Here is a 23,575-nt window from a genome sequence, read left to right as displayed (position 1 = left end):
CCAAGAGCAGTTATACGATCTCTTCGTCATATGTATACTTTTGCGCTGTTTAACGCTCGGCAGCAGAGGCCTGGTCTCGTAAAAAATTCAATTGCCGCGCGGCGCGCACTCGCTCTTGTGAAAGCTGCGGAATCAAGAGCGCGTGGCATCGAAATCGTCGGTATATAAAAGAGAAGCCCGGCGCGACTCGCGCGCGCGCGCACCGGCAGCGCGCCTGCAGTTCTGCAATCAGCGAATTTATATAATGCCGCACTCGCGCGAGAGCACAATAAACGATCCTGCTCGACAAGATGAGATCGCGCAGGTTGATGTATTGGACGCGCGGGTAGGAAATTGCCGCTGCTCATCATCGCCATTACGGATTCTTTATTTGAATGTAGCGCGGCCTCTGAATTACAGGGCGGCGCGCTGGCTACCGCTTCATATATTACCGAGAGACGAGCCGCGCGCGCGCTCCGCCAACCTCGTCGATATACATTATATGCCAATGACTGCAGCCAGTCGACATTGATCCGCGTCTGCACAGTGCAAGTATACACACGTGCGGCGCAAACTAAGCCTCCTTTCGCAACTGTCCGCCGCGGTAACTTTTAACGAGACTAGTTGCAAGTCGCGCAGACGAGTTATTATTACACGTGTCTCAATATTGCACTTAGCTTTGCACACTTTTCAAACGCAGTGAGAATTGCATGCCTTATTGTAGGAGTTTAGCGCTCGTGGCTGAATTTTTCATCGCGAATTGCAGCACGTGCGCACACTAGAGCTGCGATAGTATATTTATTTCTTTTTGCTTTTGACTGACTTCGCACGATCGAACGTTAATTTTTTTTTACGCGCACACGCGCGACGAAAGCCTCTTCGAGTACAAGGCTTTCCACGTGTAAATACTCGGCGTATGCAAACCAACGGCCGAAAGCGTGTGTGCACAGAGCCGCCGCTATCGGGGAAAGGCTCAAAGTTATAGACTCCGCGAATCTTCGTTTGAATTTGCATCGAGTTGAAAGGCGCGCGGTGTGTGTTGACGAGAGTCGATGTACACGGAAACTAGGTATAGCCACCCGGAGCACATAGGCGGTTCGTTATGACGAATGCCAGAGGCCGCATGAACTCGTCACGACGTAATAGCCGCAACTTAATAAATTATATCTTTGTGTAAACCAGGCCGCGCGCGCGCGCTTCAAAAAGCTTCTCGGAAGGAGCGCAAGCTATTTTGGGCGAATAATTTCTTTTCATCTCGCGCCTTTCGTCGCTCGGCCGAGAGCGAGACCCTTTCCGCGGCGCGGCCTTTGTCATTCGCTCTGCGCGACCGCACACGGGACAGGGCCAGAACTGGCTTCTACCTCGCTTACTTGCGCAGCGACGACAACGACGACGCGACGAGATGAGGAGAATGAAAAATCCGGGGGCCTTTTGACGCGTCCGACGTCGCTCTCGCATCGGGATATCAGTGTAAAAAGGCTACAAATGATTTTCGCCCCGAAGCGTGGAGAACCCTCGGATATCACTTTGAAAGATCTTGTCACCTTCGCTGATTGTTGACCCTATATCGGGGCTTTTTTATCTGCGCTTGTTTTGGATGTCCTCCGCTTTGCGTGAAAAATAAATTTGCTACAGCTGAATTTTGCCACGTTGTACGGCAAGCCGCGTACTTTGTATTTTAAAAGAGGTGGTGCCGAAACTTGTCTATGTAGTTGAGATCAAGATTTGGGATATTGGGAGAAGTAAAGACAGAAGACGTACAAAAATATCGTATCGTTTAAGATGATGTTCCCATTTATTTAGGGTCACTATACACATTATACTTTAGTCCGCAGATTGAAATGTACATATCTTAGAAAATCGTAAAGCTCCCTAGTTAAACTGACAATTGAAGGGGGGAATTATATTGCAGTGCCCGCGTAATATCGTATATCACTTAGATGCGCGCGGCCTCTATGTCCGTTGTACACAACACATATTGTTTATTTTCTATTTTCTTCGTCTGAATACAATGATATCCTCTAGTTTAATTTGCCTAGGCGCAATGAGAATGATGCGGCTTCCTTTCGAGAACTTACTGGACATTGAAGGATATGTACTTTGTACCTCTATTGTATATTTACAAAGTCTATTTACAGAAAAAAAACAACATCAGCCAAACCGGACGGCTGTTCCGCGTGTTTTTTTTTTGTTAATCGTTATTTTTTTTTTTCATTTCACACTCATCGCAGTAGAACTTACACACTAGGATTTTTCGTTAATAATTTATTATCCTCGACGTAGTGGACAGCGACTTTATAATTACACTATGATACACATACAAGTATATATATTTATAACCGGTAGAGAGAGATGAGTAGCTGCAGAGGGGGATGTGGCAGAATATGAAAATGAAGTAGTGGCTCTCTCGATGCAGGCGGATTCGCTCGCACATGAAACATCGAACACTAGAAGGAGACGACGACGACGACTCAGCATATATTTACAAAGAGGAGAAACTATATACGCACACGCACACACACAGTCGAGCCCTGATGCGCCTACGTAGAAACTATTGGTAAGAGTCAGTGTTGCGCGTTCCGCCGCCGTCGGAGGGATTCTCTCGCGATCTACATATAGGAATGTGTTTCCCCGGTCGGCGACGGCCCACATAATACCCAGAGGTAATACTCTGCTCCGTAGTCCCTCGCTCTGGCCTCGAGAAAGAATTTACAAAATTCATAAATACACGACGTGTGCGACACCTAACGAGAGTATAGCTATAATCATGAGCACATGACTCGCATCAACAACTCAGACTTTCGACAAACATAACACCAACGTAGTTATAGACGGTAAAATTAGGACTTGTCGTCCATGGAACTGGGCAGCGGTCTCTTCTTCAGCATCCCGAGGTCCTGGACGTTCTCGAGGAAGGTCTTGTGGTGCTGGGCGACGAGCAGCGGGTTGACCGTCTGCACGTCCTTCTTTAGCTCCTCCATGTCTCGCTTGAGCTTCGCCCGACGGTTCTGGAACCACGTGATCACCTGAGCGTTGCTCAGGCCCAGCTGAGCGGCGATCTCGTCGCGGTCCGCCGGCGACAGGTACTTCTGGTAGAGGAACCGCTTCTCCAGCTCGAAGATCTGCTGGTTCGTGAAGGCCGTCCTGCTCTTTCGTTTCTTCTTCGGCTGCTGCCGGTTGTTGAACAGGTTCAGGTGATTCGCTTGCTCTGCAAAAGAAAACGGCTTTATTAGTCTCCGAGTCATAGCCGCTTGGCTCGAAAGCAACCTCGTTTCAGTCTCCTTCTTTTTTCTTGCCTACGGCTAAAAATCGCTACTATACTACGCGCGCGCAGCGTGTCAACTGGCGGATATGGAAAAATAAGGGAACACGATGAGTTGTAAAATTGCATCGCCCGCGTGTGTGTATAATTTATCGCTGTTAGCAATTTAAAAGTCGCGCCGAGTTACGTCGGCCGCATGCGCGCACAATAGCGGTACACACGTCGCAGGCCCTTTGGCGGCGGCGAAGTAAAGCGCGCTCGCGCTTTATTTACAAGTCTTGTAAAAAGTGGCACTGGCGTTTATTATCGAAGTTTATTTGAAGAAAGGAGAGCCGCTCGCGCGCGGCGCGTACAAGTTTTTTGAAATTTTTATACGCGCCGCAGCAGCAGCCGCAGCAGAGGCGTATTGCCTCTCGGAGCGCGGCGTTTGTGTATGCAAAGGCGAGCGAGAGAGCGCGCGCCACAAATCAGGCGCATCTCAAAATGTCGAGAGAGGATACCCCATAAAAGTCGTATTACACATTCGTTCCGGACCCATCACACGAAATTCCAGCAGACGCCGGCGATGCCGGCCGTGTGAAAAGCGCGCCAGGGAATTTCGAAAATTTTCTCTCGCCGCGCTTTCTTCGACGTAATAATATAAACAAATCCGAGAGCGTCGCGCGCACCTCGCTAAAAATAAAGGCCGATGCGAGTGCGGCGCAATCGGCGAGAATGAGAGAGAAGAGCGAGCGAGCGCGCGGACAAAGTAGCCAGTCGTCGATGTATCAAAGAGTGCCGCCATCGGTCACACCTGCGCGCAACCTACGGTACAGTCGCGCGCAAGAGTTGGCCGCGACGACGCCGGGAATCGATCCTTCGCGCTGCTTCTCTCTCTCTCTCTCTCTCTCTCTCTCTCTCTCTCTCTCTCTCTCTCTCTCTCTCTCTTGCGCGCGCAGCTTTGCACAATCGAAGCACGCGGCTCGGCGCGCCAAAATAATATGCAGATTCGCCGGCGCGAGCGATAAGTATACACCCTCCTTTGGATTTTTCTTTGGCCGATGACGATGAGGATGATTGAAAAAGGAAGGTGGAGGCCCGTTATAGTGCTTTTCAAATCATAAGCGGCGGAGAGCTAACGAGTCGGCCCGGAGTGACACCTCAAACTGCAAAAATATTTTCGGTCGAAGCAGAGCCTCTCCTTCCCTCGCCGGTTTCTTTTATTAGACTATATACGGTAGCGAGGTAAGCGGCAGAAAAAGGGTGTCGGGCGAGAAAGAGAGAAGGTAAGTGGCGGCAGCGGTAGCGTCCATTTTGCTGGTGGTGACTACTGCAGCAAGAAGAGAGCCAAACAAGAAGCACAGAGCGAGAGAGCGAGCGAACGAAAAGAGGCGCTGAGATATTAGTTTCTGCGGTCGACTCTCCGCGGAGATTTAATTCGTTTGATGTTCACGAATTCGCCGCCGACGCTCTTTTCGCAACTCCGAAGCGTTCAAAAGCCGCTCGCCTCTCGATTCCTCTTACCCACCCCACCTCCGCTTCCCCCCCGGTATGTACAAATTTTTATATTCCGTCCCTCTCTTGATTCTCGATCTATTTGTCAGGAAAAGGAGTACAGTAGATCGCGACTAACGAAGCGGGTATACAAGTATTTTCCGATTCCGATTAGAAGCCCGAGCGAGCGCTGATTTTTGGAGCGAGACGCGGGGAACTGGTCGATCGGATACACACAGCCTACAAACACACGCGCGCAGCGGCTGGAAAAGTATATCCGATATCGCGTTCGCTGCACGTGACTCTCTGTGTGCCCGGGAGACGTTTCGTCGAAATCGCACCGATTTGTCGGGGAGACGAATTTACGAGCTGTTGGTAAAAATCCGTATTATCGCGCTCGAGCCCCGGCCCTACCGGAGGGACATAGCGGTGTATTTTCGGTGGTCGGGCCACAAATCGCTTGGCGGGTGATTCCGAAACTGGAGCACTTACATACCTCGGGCCCAGGAGTAGAGTCTCCGACGTGAATTTATGTATCGACTCCCCACCCGCGGCGACCGGAAAGTGACACGGGCTGCGCGCGTCCCTGCGGCTTTTCGATTAGTCAATCGCATCCGGTTTTTCCGGCAGAGAAGGCACCCCCGCGCGTCTGCAAGTACGAGGAAGAGAGACAGTTTGAGAAAAATTTCAGCGATCGTCTTACGGAAACCACGAGTCACAATATTGAGAAGGAAGAGGGAAGACGCTTTCGGAGCAATCGAGCGTTTGACGGTTTTGACAAACTTGTCGCTCCTCTGATGCTTCTGCGAACTCCTGCCTCTTTAATTTCGACGGTATAATATAACAGTTACGATTAATTTTTCGCGTCGTCGGGACGTTCGCTATGATACAAGAATTTTTCGGCGTCGGTAATTTAGCATATAGCGAGTGATGTCATGGGCACAGTTAACAAACATGGCCTCCCAGAGCTGTGCGCGACATAAATTTTCATAAATTAGTTGCGCGCGGGCACAGAAGTGCCATTGCTTTTTATGTAACGACTAGTCGTTCAATCGAATCCTATGGTTATATTAGCAGTATATAATCGATCGGGGATATCGATGCGAGCCCGTTACCTTTTCGATTCGCAAAACGCAGTTGAGGCTCGTAGATCCGTCGGTAAAACTGAAATACAACGGATGTAAAAATAAATTCTGTCTTTCTATTTCTGTGAAATCAGCAGCCGAGCAAACATCTAGGAACTATCATTAGCTGCACCTGTGACGCCGCGTAAAATAAAGGAAAAGAGACGTTCCGTAACTCGCAACGCAGGATCGTCCATCGTTTCCTGGACCCATTCTCGAATCAGCGCTATATTACAGTTTGGGATACGGGAAATGAGCTTTGAATTTTCCTGATCGACGGAAACGCCGTAGAGAGGCATAAACGTCTAAATTATACCGAGAAAGAAAAACGACATTCCCAAAAAGGCCCAAAATTTTCCCGAGCTCTCGCGCCAAATTGATTTTCCAAGAGGGAAAAAGGGGCGGCACAGCTACTACGCCAGTAGGTTTTCGGCGCGAGGAGGAAGAAGAGCTGTATACGTGCGCGTAATACACTCGACTCTCTCGCTCTCCGGATCCATCTTCATTAGGGCGTCCCGCGGCGCGTCGATTATTCCCACCTGGTGATTTCGGAGGTGTTGAGCCTTAGGCTCTCTCTCTCTCTCTCTCTCTCTCTTTCTCTCTCTCTCCGTTGCCGCACCGATATTACGATGCTGATGCTCATCGATAAAAATGATAGCTCGTGAGCGGCACGGGTGGTCCGAGGTAGGCTTTCCCGTGTCCGCGAGCGTGTGTAATATAGAGAACAGTTGGCCGGCGGTGCGAGCTGCGAGAGCGAGCTACTCACTAATCTTCACGCACTTTCGACTCTAATTATTGCCTTACGAAATTTTTATCGCACTCCTTAATGCCGTATTTTATGGCCGACCGCTTAATCGAGCGATTCGTATTTACTCACACCTAACAGGTATTCGACACAAACAATTTTCGTTTTTTCCAATCAACGAGACGCGCACGCTCGGATCTGTTTGGGATCTCGGGTGAGGATGTAATTTATATGCCACTATTGATTCTCTATTCCGGCTCTACTTTATTGATCATTTTGTTGTCTGTCATCGTCCGCCGACACCTATACGCTTGCGCGCGATGATCTCGAAATTTTCGATAACGTTGAATGATACGCGAGCCTGCACTACACACGAAGCTGTACAGCGCGTAGAGCTCAAAGAATCGCCGTAATTACTCCGCTAAATGCAGAAGCCTTTGACTATTTTATTTGCGCCGGTACTAAGGGCCGTTTAGTACGAGAGTCGCTCTCGCCTCTGTGATCCTATTAACTGCGACCTCTTTCCCCGAATATTTTTTTCCGTCTTGTTTTCACCTCGCCGCAGCCAACCCTTCTATTTTGGTCCCTCATCCGACCACCGCGCTATACATAACGCAGAGAGAGAGAGAGAGAGAGAGAGAGAGAGAGAGAGAGAGGGGGAGGGAGAGAGAGCGAGAGATGCGTATACCATGTAGCAGCGGCGGGAGATGTGGCCACGTGCCGCTGATTAGTGCAATTACCGAAACAAGACTCAACGCTTCTTTCTCGAGTTTCCGCGTATCGCCGGCTGATGATCATCCGGGAATTCGAGGATCGGCTCGCGAGATTTAGATATCGCGCGAGCCGACGACTGACGGGAGCATTTGTAACTCGGTTCTAATTTGCGCTGCTATTAGTCGCGGGATAAAAAGAAAAAGACTGTTTTGCCTAATCGACGTTTGAATGTCGTTGTCCACAAATCGGCAACACGAAACTGTCAACGCTTAGTCGCACACATATGGAGGATTTTTAAGAAGCGATTCGTCAACGTCAATCCGTAGTTCGCTTCTCCCCTCGCGCAGGAAAGATCCTTCCTCCCAGGAGAGTCGTACACAGGCAGTAAGCCTGCGGAAAATTACACGCGTCTCTTGGAAAATCCAAGCCGTCATCGAGTGTGTCTTCACCGGTCATTAGTCGGGCCGTCGAGTCGTCGCTTCTGCAATTAGACTATCCCCACGGCTCTCCTCGACGGTTTCACAGCGGCACAGCAAACGTCATCGGAATGTCTCACTCTATAGCATTCGTTACCAGGATTTTTCGCCTCGCTCGTTAAACGCAGCGCGCGAACAAATTGACGGGGATTCCGAAATTCTCGTCGGCGAGTTTTATCGCGGCGATAAACAATTATTAATAATCGAGCCGCGCGCGGCCTGATTTATAATGATTGCGCGCATGCAAATGGCGCCGCGCCGAGCAAGGCACGCAAAATTGAAAGAAAGAAGAAGAAGAAGCAGCAGGGAAAAATGCGCGCGCAACGGCCGAGAGGGTACGTCCAGCGCGTATAATAGGCAAACAAAAGGGAAGACCCGGGAGTGATATATTAATTACACGAATGAGTAGAGGCTCTCTCTCACTCTTCGGAGCTGAGAAAATTGATAGTCCCTCCCCCCGCGAGCGTCAGACGCGACTGGGCGCACCAGAAGCGGATCGCACCTGTCAGTTTTTGGCCCGGTAGTCCTCGCTCCCTCATGCCGAGCGAGCGCGCGCTGACTGACTGGTTTCTCTCGCTCTTCCGTTATTCGCTTTTCAATGCCTTCACGCTCGTAAAGCGTTAATACAGCTGTATGTTTGCGTTTTGAAAGCGTAATATCCAAGAGAGTCTCGCCGGATTAAATTTCTAGCTAAACGCTGCCGAGTGAGTGAAAGAGAGAGAGAGAGAGAGAGAGAGAGAGAGAGAGAGAGAGAGAGAGAGAGAGAGAGCGGTTCGCCGTCCTTGCGCTGCAGTTTTAATTTAGAAACGACGCGAGGCGGCGGGTGTGCTCGACAAATGCCCCAGGACGACAGATCTAATTACTCGCCCGCGATGGGCTGCGGAATACTCGCGGCTCTTTCGAACCACTATGTAAGAGTCGACGATTTTTTTCTCACGTTTAACGTTGTTGTTCGTTGATTTATCGCGAGTCGTTTATTACGCCTGCCGCGACGAGTGTATTTGGAACAAAGTAGCCCCGGATTCCGGGTACTCGGGTGGGAATTATTTTCGCTCTCTCCATCTCGATTTTTGAATCGGCTTTTTTCTTCGCATCTTCTATAAGCTTATCCGACGTGTCGCAACGACGAGAGCGCACGCTTGTATGAGAATTCAATTACGTTCTCTCGGGCGGCATCGAAGACCAACGCGGCAAAAACGGCGCGCCGATCGTGGGCGGCTTTTTCTCTGGCGCGCGGATAAGAAAGTCGCGGGAAAAAAGGCTGTTTTCGAGAAGTGCTATAATTGCCGCGGCTCGGGTTAACGAGAGAGCGCGACAAAAACGCCCGAAAGGAGGGAAAAAAGAGCGAGGCTCGCATGCGCGCGCGCGCGCGCGAGAGAGAGAGAGAGCGAGAGAGAGAGAGAGAGAGAGAGAGAGAGAGAGAGAGAGAGAGCTGGAAGCGGGATTAACTGAGCATTTGAAAGCCGAACTGTACGTGATGCAATATCGCGCGCCGATCCGTTCGCTGCGCGCTGGATTCCGGGCGTGTCACGCTGCGAGTGTATATCCGCCGATCTCGAGATTAAAAGACGCTCGTTTTGGAAAAAGCGGCGCGGGGACTCTTGCGCAGATTATGTTCACTGTAAGAGCGTACGTAGGTGCGCGCGCGCCTCTAGAAAAATGATAAAATTAGCAAGGTAATTTATAGTACACTCGCGCACAAGAGGGAATTAGCAATCGACGAGGATGATATATGGCGTGTAAAGCGATTTAAGCGTTACACGTAGCGGGGGGAGGTGGAAAAGGAGGAAAGGTACGTATGAAATACCGCGCGTCGGCGAGCGAGCGAGAGGAGCCTTGGGCTGCTTTTTCGGCTCGGAGATCGGCGCACAAAGGCAGCTGTATCAACATGCATTTGTTAAACGCGGCTTTAATTCCCTTTTTTCGCGCGCGCGGCTGCCACAGCCGCCGACACGAGAAGAAAGGTGCATGTGTGTGCGTCGCCGCCTATGCCCCGTTCTATTTAGATTTACCAAACGGTAGCCGACGCGCGGCTCTCGCCGCAGTCTCGACTATCTCTTTCAATTTCTTTCTCGGCTCGGATGGACTTCCACAAATAGCTCGGCTCTCGCTGCGAGCGCATGCGTATTATACGCTGCTATACAGCTCCGTGCTGCCACGTGGAATTATTACTCGGCCGGTTGTTCGATAAGAGAAATGGATGCGGATTAGATTACATCAGCGAGTGCGCGTGTCACGCTCGCTATTATTTATGGACTAATTTCAGGATTTTTTTCGCGAATCCAAACGCGCAAACGCGTTTCCTTATCGGCTCTCGGGTGTTGACGGAGTGCGATGTTTGCTCGGAATCAGCCCGAAGCTGGTCAGAGTCTCCGTAGCGCCGAAAATTTGATATGCATCTACAAATTCACCTGCACCGATACATCTATACCGTGCAGCGATTGAAAAAAAGGCGTCCGAGTATCGAGCTCGCGCATGCACATGCTATATAATACGACGAGAAGCGAAGAAGCGATCCGCAGCCGCGCCACCTGTGCTTTTTCGCCGTGGCGAAGCGATTACCGTTGCGTCATCGTCGGCAGCAGCCCTCTCTCAGCTCTCTACACGCCTTTCCAACAGATTAAATTCAATCTTCGAATCGGTTTGTTCCGAGTCGCGGCAGATGCCTAATTTCAAGGGACTCTAAACTACGGGCTGGGTGTATCGTTCGGCTTTTCACGCGCCGACGCGAAAATACCGCCGAAATTACCGGGATTTCTATTAACCGAGTCGCCTCGTTTTTTTCCCCGAACCGAGCACGCGACGCCTCGAAGGACATTAGGTTTGTAGAGGAGGCGATCCGAATCGACTTTTCGATCGATTACACAGGCGCCTCGAGAAAAATTAATCTTCGGCATTAGCAGGTGTCCAGTTTCCAAGAGACTAGGCACCCCACTTCCGTGATTATAGCCGGAGAGCAGACCAGTCGGAAGCATGACTAATTTTCTCGAGCCGACTGACGACTGCTGCGCGCTCTCGTCATGTAGAGCCGCCATCGCAGACGAAATTGTGACTTTGCAACTTTGCCGAGCGAGCCCCGAGCTCACGAAAATTGAATGCTATAATAGAGCCGGCGGCGGCGGCACAAAAACACTCGAAAATTCCATTAAATACGCCACTTGACGTGAGTAAACAGAAAATCTATACCCTAATTTGCTGGCTTGTGCAAGCGCGACACTGCAGCGCCGAGGTCATCGTCGTTTTAGTTCGTTTCGAATCAATGTGGTATGCTCGCGCGCCCAATGTTTTAAATGCAGACGAAATTCCCGGACGACCGTGCTTTAATCGTCGCTCCATTTTTCTCTCAGAAAGCAGAGCCGTAGAAACACTGCTCACCGGCGGCAAATCTCTCGTCGCCCGGGCGCATTTCATTTCTCGCGCTCGCGGCAGGCTCGCCTGGAATTTTAGTTGAAAACCCGCTCGCATGGTGTAGCATTATAAGTCGAGGAGGGGGCTGTTTGTTTTCGCCGTAAATTCGAAAGTGCCGCTCGCTCTATATCGAGCACTCGAAGCGCGTGCGGCACCCGGGCTCTCGCGCGCACTCACGTCCAAATTAGCCGCACGTCAAGATGGAGGAAACTTAAGATAAGCCGTCAAACGCGCCGCCCATCCTATCATCTCTCCTCTCTGACTACGAACAGATCACCCGTTTCTCTCTCTCTCCCGACTGTTTACTGTCACGTTATTGCATGGCTTTGAGGACGAACTATACGGAAGAACGAAAAATCGAACCGATCCCTCTTTGTCGCGAGGCGGGCTGCGTAAATCTCGAGAAGAATGCAGCGTCGTTAGATAAACCGAGGAATGCCGAATCCCCGCTCGAGTTAGAGGCGCGAACCTATCACGGAGAAAATAGGTTTAAAGAGAGCGGGCAGCGACGAGGAAGAATCGCAGCGGGTTATTGCAACAAGGGTGTCGCCCTCCTGCTTCCAGCGCGCACAGATTGCCCGCTTAATCGGGCGCGAAAAGAGCAAATCGTTTCTCCCGGCGACACTGAGCCCTCGTCGCTGCGCAAATACAAACACACACACGCGCGTGCGTTTCTCCCTCCTCCTTCGCAGGAATCCGCATTTTTCACGCGCGGTCGCGCCTTTTGTTTAAAACACGTGCGCTATATTCAAACGGAAAACAGAGAGAGAGAGAGAGAGAGAGAGAGAGAGAGAGAGAGAGAGAGAGAGCGGGAGAGAGAGAGAGCGAGAGAGAGAGAGAGAGAGAGAGAGACAAGTAGCGTATGCGCGCTCGGACGTGGTCATAATTTATAAAAGTGATTATGCACACACCGGCCGGGCTGCGGGGAAATAATAACTCCATCGCGCATTATCTTATAGCTCTCGCTATATGCAGACATCGGTTTCGATTTTTCCTCCTCGTTTGGCCGGCCGAAGGTTCTCTTCTCTCTTTGTCGATTTGTCCAGCGCACCCGATCCCCTCTTGGCCGTTCTCTCTGATGACGATCATTACCGTTCGCACCTAGGCGCGATCGATGCGGCGGAAAATATAGGCTAAGCAATAATGCCACCGGTTGACATGCTCGATGCGGCGAGGCAGAGTATTGGCATCGGTCGTAGCTCGTTTCTCGCTGTCTAATTGACTCAATTAGAGTCGCGGGAAGTACGTGTACGGGTCGTGCTATGGTCGACGTGGTGACGAGAACTGCGTTTTCTAAACTCGAGACACGCGGGAAATAGGATACGCGGCGCATTTGTTTAAACAAATGAATTTCTCGCCAAAGTCCAAAGTCCCCTTAACAACAGCAACGAACTTCAGCGGGAGAGTTTATAGTATGCAGTTTGCGCGTGAAAATACCGACGTGTAAATTGTCCGTAGACGGAGCGTGTCGTTTGTCACGCGCGGCTCGACTGGCTTTTCCATTTTCCAGGCGATTTCCCAGCGGCGAAATGCGTCCTCGTCTCTCCAGCAGCCTCCACCCCTTGCGTCAAGCCCTCCAGTGTGTACAGTGTATATGGCTCACGCCCGAAAGCCCAAGCTCATTTTCGCCTCGGCAAACTTCCCGGCAACAATGACAGGGACGTCGGCTCGCTCGTAAGCGGAGATTGCGTTTCTTTTTTGCGCCGATCGGGAATCTCCTTTCTTTTTTAACGCGAACGATTCCCGGAATTGAAAAGTCCGCGCAGCGATATTGCCCTTTTACGCGATTACCGCGAACGCGCGTCTACACGTACACGTGTATGCGCAGCGTCAATCTTATAGAAAGTCATTTCTCTGGAAGCCCCGCAGCTGCGGAGAAAATTGCTCGCTCTCCATTTAGCTATAGAGCGTACGTGTGTAAGGCCGCTGTCGCGATGCGTGAATAAGGAGAACGAGCGCGCGAGCCCAAATAAAGTGCTTAGAGCCGCATTATATGTGATTCGCGTCCTTGCCGCCGCCGCCGCTCTATAACTCGCGAAATTCGAAAAGGCCGTGTATAGCCGCAGCGAGTATGATTACGCCAAGACGCGCGCTAACGATCGAGAAACGACTATACGTATATAATGAGGATCATGTGTGCTCTTTCTCCAGCTCTCTCGGCTCTTTAAGGGCGAAATTCAATATCGCCGCCCGCTTGTTCGATACGTCTCGTTATTATAATGTTACCCGACGGGACGCCGCCCGCTCTGTGTGTGTGTGTGTATAATACCTACCGCCGCCGCCGCCGCGTGTGTACTCGTTAACCCCCCGAAAGACGCTCATCTCGGCTATTCTCTCTCTCTCTCCCTAAGTTTACATTATACAGCGGCGCTCCGCGTGTAGGAAAAGCCGAGTCGGAAATTTAAAGACGATTTTATTCGGTCACGCGGCTTTGCGGCTTAATTGATCGACGACGAGCGACAAACGGCAATATATCCGCGGCGTGATTTACGCCTCGATTTTAGTGCGCGCCGTATCTCCGTCTCCCCGAGAGAATCGTGCATTAATTATGCTCGGTCCTCATAACGAGACCGAAAATAACTCTCAAGGCTGATCACGATTTACGCTCAGGTTCACGATGAGATCGAGCTAAAACTTTCCCGGCCCTTACTAATTATACTTGAACTTATAGAAATCGAAGATCGAGATATAATGGTACGCACACGCAACAAACGGGTCGCATTAGGCGCGAGTTCCGCGCGCGAAAATGAAGTCGTCGCGGGCTACGGCGGCGGCAACAGCAGCTCCGAGAATAAATTGCGTAAGCGAGAAAGAGTTGGCCGCTCGCCGGCAGCTTAATCAGGAGCCATTAAGCTTAACGAGAGAGCGGCGCTCGTTTCCTTTTGATACTCGCCCGGCTCGGCCGATTTTTTCCGTCGGCTCTTGGTACACTATATGAGCATTCGCTGTCCGTCCACTCTGTACACGTACTCCCCACTCGCGCTAATTCGCGCTAACTCGCTTATGGCAAAGGAGGGGCGGTTCGAAGATCACGACTAATTGAATTAGCCGTGCGGCGAATCCAATCGTCTCCCGCGTGCTAATTTTTATCATGACCTCTCTGCGGCGCGGCCGAGCTGCGTGTTGTTGTTGTTGCGACGATTCTGCGCGCGCGTGTGTATAGTTACGGCGTTCGCTAATAAATATCTCAGCAATTACGGAGACTCGATGCCGCGCGAGCGGTAGTCGAATTATCGGAATCGTTATACCAACTGGTTACGCGCTGGACGCATACGTTTACGTGTTTCGAGCATCGCGTGCAAAACGCATCTGGGCAATTCTATACACATACAATGAGCGCCATGTTAATTAATCGCGTTTATATCCGCGCGAGCGCCATTTTCTGCCAGTCACGGAGCTTCGACGCTGGCTCCATACTTATTTATTAATACTGCTAGAGAGAGAGAGAGAGAGAGAGAAATAGAGAGAGAGAGAGGGAGAGAGAGAGAGGGAGAGAGAGAGAGAGAGGGAGAGAGAGAGAGAGAGGGAGAGAGAGAGCTGATTAATTATCGAGTTACATTTTTGATCGGTAGCGGCTCTTTTATTTTTTTCTTCTACGCTTGAAAAGTCCCGAGAGCGAGAGAGGGAAGCCATTAACGGCGTAACGAGGGACAATAAATTATGCGAGCCGAAGCAATTAAGAGTTTAATTTAATCAAAAAGTATGTATCCTGCGGAGGAATATTATTCATCGCGTGCGTGAGACAGCTGTTCTCGCGCGCGCAACAACCACCGTATTATATAGCTCGCTCCGCGCCGCCGCCGCCGGTGTGCGTTTCTGTCGATAATACAGTACGCCAGAAGCGCCGACGAGTTTGGCTTCCTTCGTTTATTATTTTCGAAATGCATCGGCCTTCGGAGAATCGGCAGAAAACCACAACAATAGAATTTTGAGACGCAGGGAACATCTCTATTCGCTGCCCGCCGATGCATTGTGCGCGAAGAGGCTCTCGTTTCGTTAATTGAGCTCGCGAGCGAACGAAAAATTACGCTCCTATATTTCCATGTGAACGTACGGAAAGCGTGTAATATAGTGTTTACAGTAAACAGCGCGACGACCGGAGGCGTTTTCTCGAAGAAGGAGCCTGCGGTTTGAAAGAGAAAACACGCGCGGCAGTCGTCCCCGAAAAAGCGTCTTTCTCCCGCTCCTGCTGGTATGGCCAGCGCTTTCTCCTCGCTCATCCTGCAACTGGACCCGCGCAAGATCCCAGGGGTCCAGTTGCGCCGCCGCTGCACGTGATAACCAGCAGCAGCAGCAGCTTCTTTCCGGCTCCAGAAAAATGGAGGAAAAAATAGCCGGCGGCCCATTATCTCTCTCCTCGTCCTCTCTCTCTCTCTCTCTCTCTCTCTCTCTCTCTCTCTCTCTCTCTCTCTCTCTCTCGCCTTATAGAGAACCGCGTCCATTATTTATATTCCAGTCGGCGGAGGCTAGGTCGAAGCCATGACTGGCTAATGCGAGTATAATATAGTTGCTTACGTGTAAACGCTCGCGAGAGCACAGGTACGTGCGCGCGTGTGTGTACAGGCGCATATGTGGCCCAGAGTGTGTTGGTGCGCGGCGAGAGAGTTCTGCTCCCTCTTACTTCACCGGCGGCGGCGGCGGCGGCGGTCGTAAGCCTTTGTCGGCTCCGTGTTAGCGTCGTGATTCATAGTATCCTGCGCGTTTTTGTCGGAGGAGCCAGAAAAAATCGAGTGAGCCTCTGCCCGCAGGCCTCTGCGGCGTATACGAGTTTTTGATACGCGATGATCGAGAGATTTCCGAAAAATCGCCCAGCTACCGGGTTCTTTCCGATCCTGTCTGTGTGTTCCGATCTCGTTGTCCTGGCAACTGGTAACGATGAACGAAGAACACACAGGCGCTAAAAAGGCGAAGAAAAAAGTCTCGAAAGTTTTTCAGCCGCGTCGCGCCCGAATATATATAATTCAGCCTCGCGCGCGAATTAGCGAGCGCGAGAGGGAGTCTAATTAAAGGACGTGACAAGTGTAAAGTTCATGTCCATGAAACATTAATCCGGGGCAAACATGGCTGTATGCTATAACAGAGGCGCGCGAGCGACGCCGCCGCCACGGAGAAAGGATGTCACGTCTAACGCGCTAATCACTCGGGGATCGATTAGGAAGGCTCTACACCCATTCTCTTATCCCCTCTCTCCGGCTCCTACACACGCGCGCGCGCGCGCGCGAGAGAGAGAGAGAGAGAGAGAGAGAGAGACTGTACGTAGCCGGCGCCGTATGCGCGCTTATCTCGTTGGCGAACGTCGCCGCCTCGCACACTCGCACACACATACACTCGCAGCGCTGTTGCGCACGCGCGAAAATAAAGGATGTATGCGTCGTTACCTGCAGCTCACGCTATACTCGCGTGCGCTCGCGCAGGTCGTTTGCGTGCTCGAATGATCGCAGCCGTAAAAATAGCCCCTCTCTCTCTCTCTCTCTCTCTCTCTCTCTCTCTCGTCTTCGTCTTCTTCGTCGCCTCTTCTTTTTGCCGAGAGCGCCGATTGAAAGTGCGCGCGCAGAGGCGTATACTTTTCTGCCGCTGCAGCAACATCTCCGTTTCGCCTTGCGTCGTTAACACCTTTCTTTCCCGAGCGGCAATTAGCACGAGCATAAAGCTGCTGCGGAGATTTGCATGAGAAGGAGAAAAAAGCGCGCGTGGTGGAGCAGCAGCGGCTCCGCTCTTTCTTCCATCGGCGCTGCACAGCCTCGCCCTTGTGTCCGCCGAGGAGCCTGCATTTATAACAGCCGAAAAACTGGAACACACGCACGCGCGCTGCGGGAGATGTTTGCGCACGCGAGGGACACGCTGAGAAAGAGATTGTAAGACGTTCGCGCGCGCGACGGAAGTCCGAGCCGACCGCGAGAGAGGACAAGAGGAAACAATGGCTGTGAAGCTTTACAGCTCTATTGCGAGCGTTCTTTTCAAAGCGGACACGCGAAAATCAATCGACTCGAGCGCACGAGAAGGTGATAATTTTGAAGATCGAGTTCGTCAATATCCGGTTCCTTCTTCTCTCTCTATCGGCGCCCGGCGAATAATTCTCAATTAGCCGTAAATCGCGGGCGGCGGACTAAGTCGTATTTATGTCGCCGGGAGAAAGAAGGATTTATACGCGGCCCCCGAGATTTATACCGGCTATCCGTCTCAGTTTGTCGCAGCCCCCTTGGGACGCACCGCGCGAGCCTCGACAAATATGCGCCGATATCGTTTTCATCGACGAGCCTTTATTGCCCCATAATGGCGCTCCCCGCTGAATCCCGAGCGAATTAATTACCAATCTCCCGCCCTTATTACCTCGACTTCCTTCGATTCTTGCAAGCATGCGTGTATATATATATATATATATATATATATATATATATATATATATATCCAAATTCAGCAGTATGTGCTTTGAAAATCTGCATGGACTGCTAAGTAGCGCGCGAGTAAAAAAATAAAGCTATAAACGGCGCCGCGGCAGCGCCCTGGAAACGCTGTAATTTTGAAGTAATGAGACAGCTTTTATAGGGCCACTGCACCAAATAAGAACAAGAAGCGCCGCGGGTACACACGCTCGGCGGCGGCGGCGGAGATGAAGGTAGAGCGAGAGAGATAAAAGCCGAAAACGCGTAAGAGCGGTAGCGTCGGCTCCGGCTCTCAAAATCGATAGTTGTTTGGAAAGTAGACGAGGCCACTTAACAGCAGGAGCCGCAGCGCCGCCGCGTGTAAAAAGCACACGATCCTCTCCGGCGGGTGGAGCCGCCGCTGTTTGCTCGGCAAACTGTCACAACAACTTGACCCGAGTGCCCCGGAAACCTGAGATTCGTCAATGGCCTTCGGAAAGCGCTGCTGCTGCTTTCCGTCGCACAAGTGTCTTTCGCCCGCAGTAGAAAGTGATTTTCGAGAGACGGACGCGTTACGTTTATTTCGAGCGAGAGATCGATAGCCCGGAGCTCGAGGCGGAGCTGAATCGCGCGCTCGTTATGCATTGCCCGCGCTGTACAGGCTTTGCGCATGTATGTGCTCGTGCACGTCGCCGATATAAAAAGAGTTTAACGAAATTACACGTTGCGGGCTCCTGACTTTGACACGTCATTCTAATTGAAGATAACAGGTCGTTCGCTCACTTCCCTCTCTCGTTATTGCTCGTGAAATGCGCGCGTTTGAAACGGAAAACAAAAACATCGCGTTATCGAGTGTTGTAAATTTCGAGCGCGAAAAATAGAAGAGCGGCGCCGGCTCTTTTCTTGATTTGTACGACATAAAATGCAAATGTAATTTCGAGAAGAAAAAGTGAATCATCTCGGGATATAGAAAACAGTCGGACAGTTTAATTAGCATTCCTCGCTCTCTCTCTCTCTCTCTCTCTCTCTCTCTCTCTCTCTCTCTCTCTCTCTCTCTTAAACATCAATCTACTTAAGAACGTCAATTCCAGCACTCGCGCTAATGTGACGGAGGCGGCGACGGCGCGTAATTTATTCTGCCGATATTCGGCTAATTTACGCAGCTTCGAGGCTTCTTTTGAAAGCGAAGGAAATAAGAGAAAAGAAAGAAAGAGCTGGCACAAAGACGGAGGGTCGTGGCTGCAGTATATACAATAATCAGAAACAAATTGCGACTACGTGAGAGGCTACCGGGCTGGATATCGTGGGATGACCCGAGAGCGATTGTCCGGTGCATCCGCGCGCAGGGTCGATCTCTAGCCGCGCGCGGCATAATGCATAATCTAATTTGAATCCCGCGCGGGCCGCATAATGGAACACGTATCGAATTCAATTCAATATCGCGATTTCCGCGACCGCATCATGAAATGGGAAATCAGCGGCGGATAAAGGAGGACGAGAGTCGGGAGCGAGGAAGAAAAAAATGAAGGAGAGGAAGGAAGAGAAAGGAAGAGAGGAATGAATAGCCCCGCGTGTGAACGCGCCTCGCTTTGTACTTCGCCGCTCTCTGACGTTCCCATAAAAGCCAAATTATCCTCCGTATTATACGCGTGCGTACGTATGCATATTTCGGCACCTCCAGTTTTTCCGGCAAAAATTAATCTACTGTAAAATACGAAAGCGCGCGCGAGCGCTCCGATTACTGTTTACGCGCCGTATCTGTGCGCGTCGATCTTGAGGAAAGCTACCAATGACTTCCTCCTCCTGCCTCGGAGAGAGAGCGCATATTACTGAAAACACGTCTCGGTTATTAAACTCCTATTGCCCAACGCCGGACAGCCGTAAACGGCCTCGTAAAACCCAGACTGCCATTGAAGCACTAAAAAAATAAAGCGAGGAGCAGCGACGCCGCACATCAGAAGCTTCGCGCGACACTCTCGCCGCGCGCGTGCAGCGTGTGCATTATAATACACACAAGCGCAGAGAGCGCGGGCCGTCGCTCGCTGCACGCCATATGCAAATAATGTACCGCGCGTACAAGCATCTCTTATGATTTTCTCGAAATAAGGAGGAGGGCCCGCCACGGCTATAGCGAAAAAAATTGAAATCAGGCCTCGGAAAAACCTGGCATACCTGGCTCCTTCGTGAGCACGGGGCATTATTAGCCGATTGTGAAGCGGTAATCGAGGAGGCGACACTCGTGCGCCGCCGGTTCGTAAAGCGATTTGCCGAAGCCCGTGTCGTAAACAATAGCCGATCACGAGGGTCTTCCTCCCGCGCAGCCTTCGCCTCGCTTCGCCTTATCCACGTGGAGCCTTGTATAAGTTTACGATGGCCCGTTAGACGCGCAAATTTTTAATCCCGGTCGTGCAGGCGCAGGTACGGCTCGCTCTCCGAGATTCACGGAAAACTGGGACCGACGGCCGCTCGTAAAGAAAGACGAGCGGGAGAAAAAACGATTCACACTTTCCGAGCCGGCTCGTTAGAGCTTTCCGGAGTACAACGTGCGCGCAGCGGAACCTTTGAGAAGCACGTGAACAATAAAACTCGGCGGGCCGCTGTAATGAGCCCCGGCTCGGTCTGCGTCAGGAGTTTCGGTTTATTGTTCTCGTCGCGGGGAAAAAAACGCTGTGCCTCGGCATCGTCGGCCCTATACGTACTAATCGACGTGAAAATAATTTTCTTACAGCCGCTATGTAGCTATATATACTGGCCGGCGCATCGACTGAAACGAGCTTGACACCACTGATATGCGGGGAAAATTCAGCCTACCTTGACTGTGCTCGCCGGCGTCGAAGGTCTTGCTGGTCATCTGGAAGAGCGCGTCCAGCGGACTGCCCTGTCCGGGCGTTCGCTTGCCGTTGTGCCCGGCCTGCTGCTGCTGGCCCTTCCTCTTGAGCTGCTGCTGCTGCTGTTGAGCCTGCATGCCCGGGTGCCCCATAGCCGAGTGGAGCCCGTGGTGGTGCATAGCGTGGTGGTGGTGATGGTGGTGGTGCACCAGCGGGTCCGGACTGCCCGAGTCCGAGACGGAGCTGCGGCCCGAGGACGAGGAACTGCTGAGCGGCGGCTCGCTTATCGAGCCCGAGATCGAGGCCAGCGACATGCCCATCAGCGAGAGGTCCCGCGCGCCGGCCGAGTGGTGCTGGTGCTGCTGGTGCTGCTGGTGCCTGTGCTGCTGCTGCGCGAGGCTGCTCTCCGTCGTGTCCCACGGCCGGACGATCTTCGCCTTGGGCCTGTGCGACAGGATGTCCAAGATGCTGAACGACTTGACTCCGCGCTCCGTCGCGGCAGCCTCCCGGCTGGTCTCCTCCTCCTCGTCCGACTGCTGCTGGGCCTGCTGCTGCGCCTGCTGCTGAGCCTGCTGTACCATCTTGAGCCTCTTGAGCGGCTTGAAGTAGTCGTCGCCGTGGGCCGCGGAGCCGCGTCGGCAGTCGTTCTCGTCGTCGTCGCGGAGCGAGGTCAGGCCTCGCCTGTAACTCTCCTCGTACCTGCCGGCGTCGTCCTCGTCGTCGAGGCCGGGCTCCGAGTAGGACGAGCGGCGCAGGGGACTCAGCCTGTCGCTGTAGTCCTCGCGCTGCTGCTGCTGCTCGTCGTCCTGGTGGGCCAGCACCGTCGCGGCGACGACGCTGCTGGAGACGACGAGGGGCAGAGGACTCGGGCAGCCGACCGAGATTTCGTCCTCGTCGTCGTGCTCCTGCTGGTGCGGCCGGGGCGAGGTCAGGCTGTTCGCCGGCTGGGGCTGTCGCGGCGAGCCCACGTTCGTCCCGCTGGACGAGGCGGTCGACGGCGACATCGTGTACGCGCTGGCCTCCGTCATCTCTGTGCTGCACATCCTTACCGCGTGTACTGTCTCCTCGTACTGCTCGAGTTCGGCCGATATCGCGCGAGCTGGTCAACAACGAAAACACCACCGCACTGTAGCGCGCACTACATTGTAACGATCGCTCGGCATCCTACAGCTCGCTGTCCCTCCTCACTCGTGCACACATAGTCCGCGGGAGAGTACACAGATGAGATCGTCGGCTGCTGCTGCTGAGCGCGAGATTGAGAGAGAGAGACTGACTGAACAAGTGAGAGAGAGAGAGAGAGAGAGAGAGAGAGAGAGAGAGAGAGAAAAACCGGGCTCCGAGGCTGCAGCGAGCGAGAGAAGCAAGTCAGCGCGGTCCTGTGACTCGGAGTGCTTTGACGCTGGCCGAGAGTTTTGCTGGCGCTGGGCGCGGTACGGTGGCGTTGCCAGCGCTGCCCGGGAGAGGGACGGCGGCGCGCGAGATCAAAGACGGCCGCTCGGCTAATGGGGCCGACGGCAGAGCCCCGGGGAGGCGGAGCCTGCCCAGGCGACACCCACCACTACCAAAATGACGACTCGAGAGCGAGCTTCGCGGCTGGAATTTTTACGAGGAGTACTTAACGTCCGTTGCTGCTTTTCTCGCGCGAGGGGACTCGGTGTGTGCGTGTGCGCGTATGTGTGTGCATCGCTCGGGAGTCGGGAGACTCTCTCCAACACACGCACGGCCGGCGAGGGAGAGAAAGCTTTTCGCGGAGAGAGGACGTGCTGCTAAATGCGCGCGTGCGTTTCCTGGAGATTGGATGCGTTACTTGGATGGCTGGGAACTGCGGCTGGGAGCGGAGAATCTACCTTATCGACGCCTCGCGCGCTCGCTGTGCGAAATTGTTTGCGATGGGGATGTGGAGGAAGGCGCTTCCTTATGCTCGTCGCTGTACGTTTCTCAGCACGTTTTGGAAATCCCCGACACGTTTGATCTGAGAGATGGCGTGGTGTAGATTGCGCAGGATCTTGCGCGACACGTGAACGCTTTCGTGCAGCTCGAGTGATTTTTATGCGACTTCGATAACTTTCAAGGCAAACTTGCCAAAACAACTTTGAACATTTTTCCTTCAAACTTTACTGACTGTCAGTTAAATCGTCGATAGGGATCTGCGGGGGAACAACGTGACAGCCGTGAAATAGAAAAGTTTTCCTCGAAGGTTTTAGAATTTTTTTATTACTCCGGAAATACTGGGGTATATGATATTCAAGTAGAATATGGCATTCATCGGACTGAATTTCGATGATAAATTTATCTCTGCGCATGCAGAACAGAAACCTCATGAAACCGACCTACGACAACGTTTCATGCAAAAACGTGGATATAAAAACTACGCCACTATGAAAACACGTGAGCATCCGCGGAGGAAAATAACTGCAGAATTTCACTGCAAAAATAATATGAATACATATCTTTAGACTTTTACACATATTTTGTCCTCGCGCGTGTGACTCTAAATTTGTTCCTAAAACCCATAAAAAATCGTTTATCCCGTCACATCCACGTGCATTTCGCGACACACAGCGGGCTGCAATAAAACGTTATTCTTCACCTTGAAACTCTCCGCGGCTTTGTACACACGAATTTTTGCGTCTTACATTTCGAAATGGCTCTCCATAGACATCAGCGCTGCGAGCCATACTGCACGCGAGCTAGCGAGTCCCGCTCCGAGAATAAGGCTTATAAATGAATTTTTGTCGAGCGCGCGCAGTTAATGAGTCAGGCTGTTTTTTGTAAAATAAATGGACAATAATTTTGAATGTGTACGAGTTTGCGGGCTCGCGCCGGATGAGGCAGAAGAAGAAGAAGAATAATATAAGAAGAGTTGCCGGGAGAGAGAAAGAGAGAGAGAGAGAGAGAGAGAGAGAGAGAGCAACGGCGACGTGCGGCTTTCCTATCCTAACACAAAGAGGCGCGAGCCACCTAAATTACTATGATAGCTCGCCACTGGATTTGTCGGCGCCTTTGATCTCCAGTCGTTTAGCGTGATTTCCTGACATTTAGGGAGGTCCCGTCGAAAGTGGGATACGACGAATGAGAGAGGAGAGAAAGAAAGAGAGAGAGAGAGAGAGAGAGAGAGTGAGAGAGAGAGAGAGAAAAGAACCTGCGCCGATTCCTTTCTCTCTCTCTCACTACGTATATACCTTCTCACGAGCTGCGTCACTG

The 23,575-nt window shown here is 51.9% G+C and overlaps 1 protein-coding gene across 1 annotated transcript; it reads right to left on the bottom strand.

The window, feature by feature from the left end:
* Window positions 1–1,747: 1,747 nt before the first annotated feature.
* Window positions 1,748–21,812, bottom strand: LOC100116221 (homeobox protein B-H2). Its single transcript, XM_008215000.4, has 2 exons — window positions 20,355–21,812; window positions 1,748–3,187 (listed from the first exon to the last, which is right to left on the bottom strand). Exons 1-2 carry the CDS (start codon window positions 21,412–21,414, stop codon window positions 2,820–2,822), a joined length of 1,428 nt encoding a protein of 475 aa, XP_008213222.1. The 5' UTR covers window positions 21,415–21,812; the 3' UTR covers window positions 1,748–2,819.
* Between the last annotated feature and the right edge of the window lie 1,763 nt (window positions 21,813–23,575).

The sequence above is a fragment of the Nasonia vitripennis genome, chromosome 4 (assembly GCF_009193385.2).
Source record: "Nasonia vitripennis strain AsymCx chromosome 4, Nvit_psr_1.1, whole genome shotgun sequence".
Lineage (NCBI taxonomy): Eukaryota > Metazoa > Arthropoda > Insecta > Hymenoptera > Pteromalidae > Nasonia > Nasonia vitripennis.
The sequence above is the reverse complement of the archived record's forward strand: the minus strand, read 5'-3'. Positions and strand labels throughout refer to the sequence as shown.

Coding starts and splice junctions, on each gene's coding strand:
- LOC100116221 (XM_008215000.4), bottom strand. CDS start 21,414: ATGTGCAGCACAGAGATGACGGAGGCCAGCGCGTACACGATGTCGCCG. Junction 3,188..20,354: donor CGCCGGCGAGCACAGTCAAG/GTAGGCTGAATT, acceptor TTTCTTTTGCAG/AGCAAGCGAATCACCTGAAC.